This window comes from Cataglyphis hispanica, chromosome 3, assembly GCF_021464435.1.
Source record: "Cataglyphis hispanica isolate Lineage 1 chromosome 3, ULB_Chis1_1.0, whole genome shotgun sequence".
In the NCBI taxonomy this organism is placed as follows: domain Eukaryota; kingdom Metazoa; phylum Arthropoda; class Insecta; order Hymenoptera; family Formicidae; genus Cataglyphis; species Cataglyphis hispanica.
The window spans coordinates 7,861,300-7,873,911 of NC_065956.1; the positions used below are offsets into that span (position 1 = coordinate 7,861,300).

General features: G+C 35.8%; 1 protein-coding gene across 5 annotated transcripts in view; it reads right to left on the bottom strand.

Moving 5' to 3' along the window:
• LOC126848243 (potassium voltage-gated channel protein Shaker) overlaps window positions 1-12,612 on the bottom strand; it is a 101,333-nt gene that overhangs the window by 50,687 nt on the left and 38,034 nt on the right. Inside the window, exon 1 of one of the 5 annotated variants that reach the window (XM_050588995.1) lies at window positions 8,288-8,328. The exons of the other annotated variants lie outside the window; for them this stretch is intronic. Within the exon in view, the coding sequence (XP_050444952.1) occupies window positions 8,288-8,313 (26 nt within the window). The 5' untranslated portion in view covers window positions 8,314-8,328. Of the gene's footprint in view, window positions 1-8,287; window positions 8,329-12,612 lie in introns of those variants that run through there. 5 annotated transcript variants of the gene reach the window in all.

Consider the following 12,612-nt stretch of genomic DNA (forward strand, 5'->3'; position numbering starts at 1 on the left):
GCAGATTGCGAGCGAATAAAAATAGAAAGATTGTGCATATACGATCTTAATTGAAGGAAAAAGTCATTTTCAGTAAAGTAAATAAGCGAATGCACATTTCCGCATTGCTTATCGTTGGCACTGAATTAACGCGCACTGATCGTTCAATTGCGAGATGCAATTAGCTGATTCATGTCGCTGAATCGTAAAGTGAGCTTTATACGATGAACGAATGAATGCGTTCCTGTAAAACCGGGTACGCTTCAAAGACTCTGAATACTAGGGAAACAAAGGGAGGAAATAAAGATTAAGGGGAAGATATTCCTCGCTTTCGGCGAAGAAGCTTTGTATAAGTTAAGAAGAAAAATATGCTTTCCTAATTGTATGAGATTAAACGAAAAGATCGTCTTAAAGTGTTTGCGTTCTTTGATGCTTATTTAACACGATTCAACGATATACACGGAGGGAAAAGATTCACTTTACAGAAATTGCCAATGATCCGAAACAAAAGAAGATGCTCGATTCTCGACTCATTCTAGGAAGCTGAATCCTGGAAGTGTAGCAAAACGAGTATAACCGCATCTCGCGATCGGTCGCCATTGAATTACGCGCCATTGTTCTAATTCGCATGACAACAATCAGTCAAACAATGCGCATTACAACTTCATGCACGTACAAATTTACACTAATTTGTGATGTGAATAATGGCTGCTCTCTCTTTCTTTTTCCATTCCGCTAAGCCGGAAACTGCGATTACAACGTAATACGATATAATTTGCGTGTCGATCAATGACGAGCTTTGCTATCGACCACGAATTCCGGTCACAGAGAATTAATGATTGACATCGTGGAAGTTCTGTTTTGCGATAAAATGTAAGAAAAAATGTCTCGTTAAATAAGAGTTATGAATTAGATATAATAATATCCTAAAAAATTAACGTAATCGTTCGCGTAAAATTTTGCGGATTCTGCATACCAGAATATTTCGTGTCAGCGTGAAATTTTATAAAGCGACAAGCTACGGACTTTGTTACATTTTTTTTCTGTTATCTAGCATGTTCGTTTATAAGATTATATTCGATAGCGAAAATATTGGGGGAAGTCACCCAAATTTCAGGACTGCAGAGTAGCGTGACCGCGCGATTTGTCAACCGATAAACCTCGCGTTAAAACGCGTTCATTTCGCAAGTCGTATTTTGGCGTTGCTGTTTTAATTAGCACGCAAAGTGCCTATCTTAACCGGTTGTCCAAGCGATAACATTTCCGTTTCGGGTGACAAATGTGTCGTGACTGTGAAGGTGAAGAGACGTATCTCTTCATCTGATTCACGAGTTTTCCTGATCTTAGGATACGATCTACAGTATGGCATTAAAATTGCTGGTGGATACCTCTTGATTCATATATAACTACTATATAACTATATATACAGTATATTAATTTTTTTTATATAAACAAAATGATATTCAAGAGCCTTTATGATCGCAAGGGTATATTCGTTTCCAATTTCAATGTCAACATCTCCCGAACGAAATATGGACCAGAATCTTTACCGGAGATAATATCACAATCACAATCACCACAAAATCAACACAACACATCTTGAAACTTTCAAATTCACTCGTGCGAATATTCTGTTCGATCTATTCGCGAATCGTACACCATCGGAAAACAATTTGACAAGGTTTCCATTACACGCACATCCAATTATAATTACTGATCGAGCCTGACATGGTACACTTACAAGGAATTTGTTTCGCGCTATCGTTTCATTTCGCACACGTCAACCCGTTTCGTACATTTATTTTCTGACAAACGCATTGCATTTACGATAAGCTAATTTTGAATAACAGAGAACTTTTTTCTTTCTGCGAGATTCATGCATGTGTCAATTTCATCGTTTCCGTATTTGTTTTCTCGTTCGAGATGCACCGCGACTGCTAATCCCTGATAAGGGTGTCTATAGTCAACTGCATTCAGAAAGAAGACAGACGATTGAGGAATCCGGAAAAAAAAACGGATTAATCGCACAGCAAATAAGCCACCCCTCGTCGCGAGCACACCCCCGATGACTATCGCGACGATACTCGCAGAGGGTGGTGAGAAGACGACCGGCCGGCAGCGTAACTGCCTTAGTTTGCTCAAAGCGCGTGACACGCCGTCCTTCCGAGTCCACCCTGATGGAACTTCCACCACCGCGACACAATTGCCCCCACTAACGATATCCCCCCGCATCCCGAACGTCACTTCCACCCTTTGGGGGCGACCTATGGGACGCCCCTTACATCGCCAGCTCGATATTCCTTCCGCATTCGTGCATCGAAGACGATCAAGTACGTCCATCGGTTGGTTTCCCGAGGGAACTATAGACGGAAGGAAAGGCAAAAAGATGCGAAGACGCTTGCGCTGTCGACCGGAAGTGGTTCGCATCGCGAATCCGGCAAATAAAATCGCTCGTAAGTCGATTATACGCGCTGACTTTCGAAATTTAAATCAGAGATTTCTCTACACGATAGTAGCTTTGATTTTTCAGGAATATCGCTCAGACCTCTACTGTCGGATAAACTTTCTTTCGCTATTTATTATACATTATAACTGGGCCGTGAGAGGTTGAGCTCCAGCGACCAGCGTTGCAAATGACGACGGGAAAATTAATACGTCCAACTATACTAGGTGTAACGCGCGCGCATCCATAAGAAGCCGTGGTATCAAATTGCCGCCACGGTCTAAGTAGTACGGACTTTCGGTTGGTGTTATTGATACAAGTAAATTTAGTCCCGTCTGTATTTCCATCGTCTATTAATATCAAACGATATCGATGGCTCGTCTATAACTTTAGACCGAGGCCTGGTTCTTTTATACTTAATGCCTACTATGCGTTAAGCTCGATTCAGACACGATTCTTTTACTGATGACTCCTTTTGATGACTTCTTCTCTGCCCTTCCTCCTCCGCCCCCCAATCATTTTATATTTTAATATAAAAATATAAAAACGGAAGAACAGCCATATGGGTATAATATCGAATTATAATCTTGTGAAAGAAAAGTAGAAAATTTTGTATATCCGCGATTTGATAAAGTATATCTTTGCGCCACTTTAGCAAAGGTCAGGATCGCCTTTTGTAGATCGTAGAAAGTTGATGTTTATTATGGGCTTTATAATCTCGAAACTCTCATCGTTCACCCCATTAAGCACTTACGGCTGGTAATAATAGTTCAATATAAAATCCAAGGGCAAATAAGAGTGCGCCTATATAACGTGGGCGAGCTACGGTCAAAGGTTAGCCTCTACTTCCGACGTGATGACAAATCTCAATTTTTACAAGATCACGCGCTCCTTATTATCTGTAAAAGAAAGCATCGTTTCCTATATCAATTTTTTTTTTTCGTCGCTCGCAACATAAATCGCACGCGTGCTCGAGAATATCGATGCGGAGACACGTCACAATTCCGGAAATTGATGATCGCAACTAAGTTGAGTCATAATAACGAACATAATAATGTTATCGTCTCCATTCGAGAGAATAAATCGGGCCGTTCTAAGAGATGCAACACGCATTCCGAATGACTATTCCTCATCAAATCGATATAAACGGGATGACAGAAATTTGGCCGAGCGAGTGCGTAGATATATATGCCGATCGTCACTCAGTAAGTCTATTAGCAATGAGTTCGTAGTCGGCATTAATTAGACTTTTGTGATAAACCGATGCCGCGCGAATCTCGATTCTCGACTCTTTTTCTCGGATGTCTCGGACATTATAAAATTCGTATATGTTAACTATAACTGAGACTATTGTTTTTAGATAAATGTAAGTCAGTAATAATAGCAACACTTCTCCATCCGTATATCTCGAAGAAACACGTTGCCGGATTATCCTGAACTTTTTGAAATAAGTTCGTTCAAATAAATGCGATACAAATGTAAATTCCATTTCACGCTTAGGCAGTTATATCTGTGCACAGTCAGACGATGCTTGACGCATTTCTCTCTGCATGCTCAAAGGATGAACGAAGCAATTGCAAATGTTAGGATGCGGAATAAATGTGTACTTAAATTCGTTTTTATGGCCGAATGGACGCTATCGCATTCAGGTAAACTGTCATGAATCTGCTTGACTGACGAGAATTATGGAGGCAATATCGAAAGATTTAACTTTGAATACATTACACATATTTTTTTCTAACTTGGAAAAGGGTCTAATTGGTGGTACTTTGTTTAGCCATAAATCTCCGATATATGGCTTGAGTCCGTATTAAATAATTATGTCTTCAACTCGAACGAAGCCTACGCAACCATCAAGTAGCAATCAATATAAATTCAATTTGACGAATAGTTACCTCGGTAAGTAGCTATACAGACAAACGGAGTGAATGCACATTCATGTGAAGATAACCAACATAGATACCTTTGCAGGAAGACAAAGTAGCTGTGTCCATTAAAGGGCGGACAAAGTAGACGTATACACACGCGGCCAGACAAAATAGACACTTCCGTACGAGAGTGAAAGGAGCTTTAAAAAAAAAACTCCACTTTCACTACATAGTAGACGTATATGTGAGGGAAATGATATTGTTGCATTTAACAGAAACATAATCCCTTAAATAGGGGAAAGCATTATTTCGTAGCGCTTGTAAAATTCTATTACAGAATATTCAATAACAAAATACTATCGGCAGAATTATGAATACAATGCGATTTAATTTATTTGCAATATTATGTAAAATAATATATCTGTTCGCAAACGTATTGTTTTTAAGGAGGATATGTCGCATCATCCGGGCAAAGGTCAGGATTTCCTTCGGAGGATTGTCGATAATGCAGTTACCATGCAGCGTGTACGGATCGCTTATCGATTTCGGCACCCAGTGACCTATATTCCAATCGAGCCCGAAGAAGCTCTCGGAAGGACATGTACGGCGCCGTTTTCGGCAAAGACGCCTGTTTAAATTCTCTTCGAAAGAACTCCCACTGGCGCCTTTTTGGCGTCATACTTTTCAATGAGTCAACACGGATAATGTCTTCAAATTTTATTGTTATCTGCACGATCGTTATCTTTTACACGAATTTTGTCTTGTTATCTGAAAAGTTATATGTCGAACGGAAGACATATCCGAAAAACTTGAGACTACGTTTGTCTGGCAGCTCAAAAAAACTGATAGACAATATATATTTAATATAAATATCTTGAATACATATAATTTAATTTAAATATTAATATTAGCAAGTATATTTATAAAAATTTTAATATAAAATATATTTAAATATCTAAATAATGTCGGAAAATATCCGAGATATATTTTTTGTATATGAAGAGTAATAAGAAAATAACGAGACTTTGCTCTGTCCTTTCTAAATTATTTCAGAAAAATTCTAAAGAGCAGGGCCCGCGCGCATTTAGGACACTGCATCAAAGTGACTGCATGAGTGCTTAATAAATTCGTGTTTCATCGTCCTCGGCGATAAGGGTCGCTCTTTCAGGCCTCTCGATTCGTCAAGGATTTCGAGACACCAAGAGTACCGGATCGATTATTACGAGCGATCGATCAAACCTGCATTGACCGAGGTTGTTATCCCCTTGAATGCACCATTTCGACTATTGTATCCTGCTTTCAACAGCCGTAGTCTGTTAAGGTCTTGTCTCGATGCACTTTAACGTCCCGCTTGCATCAACGTTGCAAATATAATCGATCGATTAGAAACGGATAGAGTTCGTCAGGTAATGTAATTATTAGCTAAACGATAAATGATACATTGAATTAGTTTTAAATTCTCAAGAATTATTTACATACACACAAATATTATGTATACATATAATTTTCATTATTTTTGTGTATGTATACACACACACACAAAAGATAGAGTATGAGTATGTGTATATATTGATATAATAAAATCTATACACACACACACACACACACACACACACACACACGCACATAGGGAAAAAGATTAATTGGTATTTTAAAAATAACACGCGCACGGCAAAACTCGTAAGGTTAATTGATTTAATTGTGGAACATCATTTCGAACTGCGCCAAATTATTTTCGACGAAAAACAATATCTCGAGCGAACGAGTGTAATTTTAGCGCAAACCGCGTTTATTTTGTAGAAAGTTTAATTAACACGGTGTGCGAGCGAAGTTATAATAATCCTCAAAAGTTCGGCAGACGATCCGTCATTACGATAATTAAGATGGCCCACTTCGAAAAGCGACACGTGGATATTCGAATGAGGATGGGGGAGGCCCTCTCGCGATTAATGCGTTTCTAGGAAATGACGTATAAATTGAATTTAATTCAGCGTCGTATGTAGCGATGACAATTTTCCGTATGACAAAATATTGATATCTCGCACGGATCTCTCTCGTGCAATTTCCAAACTACGCGCTGCTAGCTGTTAAAAATTTAATTACACAAATTTTTCAACAAAAAAATATAATCATACGATTTAAGAATTATGGCGTTTATAACAAAAGATGTTACGTTACTTTCTTAATAAAAAAAAGCAGACTTAATATTTAAGAGATTAAAAATTGAGAACAACAATGAGCAAAGTTTTTATTCATTATAAGAAACAATGTGTGTGAAACTTCAGACAAGAATTCCATATTAATGCACTTGCGCCACGATGTACGTAGAGCGAAGAATAATAACACTTCTGAGACTTCTCCATTTGGTCCACATAAGAAATAAGAAATAAAGTAAAACTGGAATAAGTGCCAGATAAAATAAATGCAACCGTTGATGCACGACATAGGTACATATGTGGTAGACAGCTGATTGGAAATCAGGGAAATCTAGGTGTAAACATGTCAAATGCACCTGGCTATCATTACCGCAGTAGATATGACCAAGGCAAAAAAGACAAAATTAGCAAACACCCGCCAACATTCATCCTATATTCTTTCTTTCTCTCTCTTTCTTATGTTTATAAATACTTATTTAAAAATATTTAAAACAAGTAAAAAATTTTTTATATATTTGCTTTAAAAATATAAAAATATTTATTATTTTTATATTTAATATCCTCTTTCCCAATATGCTTATTAAGAAAAATATTTTATAAATTTTTATAATATTCTTTCTGAAGCGATGTTTATTTTTTATCAAATTTCAATTGCCATGCATTCAACGTATCGCAATATCGATCCTTAATTGCGCCTTTGTTTAGGGTATATTAAGCATGTATATTGAATATGCATGATAGATGAATCGTCTTGTACGAGCAATTTGACCAGCTTAATTTAAATTAATTTAAGCAGAAATATATTGTCTAAGATATAAACAATTATAATATAAAGCAATAAAATTTATATGGACTATTAAAATAATTCCGAAATAATTCTGAAATTGAAGTCTTATGTTGACTTAAAATCTAGAATTAGAGCAAAATCAAAATTGTAAAATCTGAAAATGTAACAAAGTTCAAGAATCCAATTCAAGAATATTACAATTCAAGAATCTGAAATTAGAACACATCAGAATACAAGGTTCTTCTCTCTCTTTCTTTCTTCTGAAATTCGAAAATAGAATATTCGTATGAATTAAAATTTCATATGGAATAAAAATTCCAAAAAGCTAACTATAAATGTTAAAAAATTGAGATCTATGCTACTGTTTACTATAAAAAAGAATTGTAAATTTGCCAAAAATAAAATTTTCGTCCTTGCACAATCTTGTTTAACTTTTGTTATCCTATTTAAAAACTGATTCTCAATTCTCTGCTTTGAAATTAAAAACAAGAGTCGTTAATTTGTTAATTTCAAATAATATAAAAATTGCGTGACGTCGAATGGTATCCGGAAAATTGTTTATCACGTGGGTTGATTATACTCTCTCCTACGCCTTGTAACATACACAATACCGTCAGGCATACCAGGCAGGGCGGATCCCAAGAGTGTTGCCCTACCCGTCGACATATACAATGTTAAAAACGTGTTTCAAACATGTTTTATTAAAAGCAGGAAGTCGCAAAAGCTCATAAAATTATTGGTCACGGGGGGAAAACGTGGTCAATGAACTTCCAAATTCCTTCAGAAAGGAACATGTATCGTCCGGCTAAGATTATTATTAAACTCCAATTAAAATTCGTCAAAGGTCCTTGGACTCGGAAAACCGCATTTAATATTAACCGCATATGCCGAGAATACGGACGAAAGAAGAAACAATGGATTGAAGAAACATGAAATTTTGCAGAAAATAGAAATAGTAATGGGAAATCAGACTATTTATACGTGTAAACTATATTGTGGATGTGTGTATGTATGTGTGTACACGTGTAGCTGCGGGATACTATGATGGACTCACCCGCCAGCAACCAGGATCATCTGCATGTTGCATGGAGGCGGCCTCTTTGTCGCTTTTTCGCAGAGGGAGCAGTCCGGAGCGGTAAGTCCTCTAGTTTGACATGCGGTGACAGAATAGAGCTATAGAATAACTAAAGAGACAAGAGCGGGAGAGGAGAAGATCGCGGTCCTGCTCGAAGTTTACAATCGTGAGCAGATTCGACAGACTTTTCAACACCGAGATTTTCTCGTTTTCATATAATATAATACCATTTTATATGTACATATATATATATATATATATATATAATATCCTGAAATTTGCGAATCAAAATATTATAACAATTTTCGAAAAATTAAGTAAAAAAGTTTTGTATTCCAAGCAGTATAATTTTTGAGATTGGAATTTTTTTAAAGTTAGTTAATCACAGAATACGTTTATATGTATGTGTGTGTGTACAAAAATTATAAAATTTGATAGAAAATATTATAGCAGAAAAATTCTCAAAAAATTAATGTGATAAAAATAATTGTGAAAAAAGTTTTTGTCATTTATTATTATTATTATTATTATTATATATTTGCGTATGTGTATTATGTGTATTGTAGTGTAGCGTATGTGTTGAAGTTTTTAATCTAAATTTATCTACGTAAGAGATTGCACAATGATTTAAATAAAAAAAAAATCTTGCCAGCTTCACTTCAGTATTAATATTAATTTATAATTACTTCGAACAGAGCCGGAAAGAGAAAGATGAGATAAAATAGTGAGAAGTTTGAAAATACTCTCTAGAATGGACTAGAGTAATAACAAACGGAGGAAAAAAATGTAAAGGTTAAATAGTAAGTCGAATAGTAAGAGAAGTAAAGAGAAAAACAAATAGAGAGAATTGTATATAAATGTATAAACAGAATAATTCGGAATCACCACCTAAAATTTTGTATTGTAGCCCGGTTGAAAGAAATGACTGATTAAAGACAATTCGTTTGATTTTTGTGGGTGCTTTACTCAAATAAATATTAATCATTTCAGTTTCTGTAGTTTCTATACTAATCGATATCTAATCATATTACACAGAATAAATATTTTTCATATATGTAGAATGTCTTCAAGATTAGCAAGATAATACTCAAATAAAATTTCATATTAGCAAACATCTGCTTTGCAGTTGCTTTGTGTTAAGTTATATTTTGACTCAATTTCGAGTAGAAATTCAACTAACAATAAGATGTTTAAGAAATTTAATTTAGTTATGCATATGATAGAGAGAGAAAATAAAAGAAAAAATTACAACGTATTTCTAATAATATTTCTAAGCGCAAAAAAAATGATTTAATGTTTTATAACTTTTTATTATATCATTTTATTATTTTCTAACGTAATCTTCAACAAATTTTTGTTGGCATCTCCAAATTTTCCTGTATATTAAATGACCTGTAACAGGATTCCAACGTCATAATTATAAGTTTTTGAACTCATTTCAAAAGCTTTGTACATATACATAACAATTAAAAAAAATCAGATTATTAATATAATTAGTTGTAAATGATTTTAAATAATCCTATTTTTGTATGAACTACGTATAGTTACAAAAAGAATATAGTATCTCTATATTACTAATATTATACGATATTAATTTTTTTTTATAACTCATTATATTAACTTTTTTTTTACAACTGATTCTCTCTACCTATCTATTCTCACTGTGTTATACAGAGAACATTGAGAAAGACAGAAAGAGAGAGGGACATTTTTAGTAGCAACCCAAGAACAATAAACACATTTCTCACAAAGAACTAAGAAGTTACTTCATTCTGAAACGATTTATACTTTAAAACATATATGTTTATAGAGACACCGCGCGCGCTAAAATAAAGATCTGCCAGAGTACCATTATCTCTTATATCTTTTCCTCCTGTTACAGGACATCTTATATACAGCATGTCTCAGAGCTATCACATTTTCTTACAGCCGTAGATTCTTTGATTAATTCAAAGTTGACTTTTTCCTTAGCAAGAACTTCGAAAGAAAAATAATTATAGTACGAAATGTTCCAATGTGAATTAATAATTAAATATCAATTATATAATTTCAAGTAAACCGACTTTAACTGAAAAAAAAAATAATAATAATCCAGTGAAAATTAAAAAAATGTATAATTGTTGTTTGCATACATATAGATAAACACAGAAAAGAATTTAAAATAAAATCTTTGCTAAGAATAGGTCAGCTTCAGATATGTTCAAGAATCTTGGTCTTAATGAGAAAGTGCAACAGTTTTGGGATATTCTGTATATACGAACATTAGATAGATAGAGAAGGAGAGAAAAGTACAGCGGCTAACTGGCGATGGCCCAGCAGATCGCCGTGGCGGCTCGCGCTATTGTACCTTCCCGCATGTTGCGTCTAATCACCACCGAGGCCCGTGTGCCGCCCACACGCACACGCCGCAGGACTTTTAGCGGCTTTTATCCACTTATTATACGGTACTGTTCACACTGTCACTATACACGGTCACATATCTGTCAATGACGATAGAGGAATTGCCGGTGACGACGCGTCCCGAGTATTCCATTATACCGCCACCGGAAATATCACCGAGACAAATCCGCATTTCCAAATCCGCTCGATGATGGAGAGTAATCGCGAGCGCAGAGACGAAACACAGATCATTCACCGAATAATTCGTAACGATCGCACGAAAATTACTTTGTGCAAGTGTCGTTAGAACAGTTTGATGTAACAAATCGATTTTTACTTCTTTTTTGAGGTGCTCGAGAATGGAAAGTCTAAAGGCAGAATGGATTAAAGAGAGGAAGGGAGAGAAAGCGCTTCTCTTCGATGATGTCACGCGACTATGACGTAACGCGTAATACCGCTCGGAAAATCCTTTTCAGGATGAGTTTAGACGAGTCCACGATGTGTGTGAGCTTTTAAAGTTGTTTGATCCCATCGCAATCTTCTTCAGCTCTTTTAAATGTATTTTAGCTAGTTTACGTCGAGATGTTCTTTTTAGTTTTATATGCAACTTGAGGAATAAATTATATCGCGTCAAGCTGTTGATTTGTATAATTCTTCATTTATTATTGGCGGGTTCTCTAGGAAGATGATCCCAAAGATTTATCTGCACGGTTACTCAATTAATGATATTACGAAGTCGTTTGATCTTGTTGCTATAGACAGGTTCACCTTTAATCACGTTTCTCCATCAAATATATCTGATTGATTTGTTTCATATCAAGATTCAAGAACGGAGGAAAACAACAACCGAGAAAGAGGAAATATTAAATGAAAGTACAAAGATTAGAGAATTGGATAAACAGAAATGCAAGTTCTCTTGTAATTTTCTTGATAGCAAACAAATCTATAACATTCGATTTGTTTTCGCTACTTTGGACAATCTTGATCCTTAAATATAGAGATTTTTTAATTAATGATTGAAAATCGAATACTTTAGAATACAAGGTAAAGTTAGGATTTCTTGTTCGAACTATCAAACTGACTCGCCGCATTTTTTTGATCATTAATATTTTATCTATGAAAACAATCTAAAGCTTTAAATAAAAAAGGATTAAGAAGCATTTGCAAAACGTGATCTTCGAATAATTTAATATGAAATATACATTTAATCGTGAGTATCAAAAGCCTCCAAAGTAAGCACAAGTTTAAGTAGGCTCACCGAAGAGACCAATTTCAAAAATATCAAAAATTAATTATCCGCAATCAATTAGTTTCGACGCATCGTCTCACATGATAAACTTGGCATCATGGTTAAACATTACATATATTTAAAGAGAAGCGATAAACGATGAACGTAACAATGTAAATTTGCTTATCGTGCCCATTACGATGAGGGTTTATCTATTTGAATGTTAGTCCATTTGACTGATGTCTATGAGTTTATTTAGATTGCATTTGTCTCTTATCTGGATCATAATGCATCAGCAGATTCATAGAGCCTCGTAGACTAGATCTGGGAATGGAATAGGGACTGGAGATAAAAAGAATTGGGAACAAGATTGAATCACTTGACACACCAATAGCGAAACACGCTATGTCGTACGGTTGTTCACGGTCGGGTCCACCTCGACGACCACGTTGCTGACAACTGCCTTGCGTAACCTTGTCGATCGCCTGAGTGGAGAGTACGGGCTGCTTAAAAGGGCACCGGAGAGAAGCAGGCGGGTGGGAGTCCGATCCGAACACGCAAGAAAAGGGGGAGGGAAAGTGGGCGATCACTGTCACAGGTCACTACCGGAAGCGCGACGGAGTAGACTGGTCCACAAAGCGAGCACGTTTCGGCAGCGAGCCCAGTGGGTTTCTGAATCAGCGAGTGGTGCGTGTCG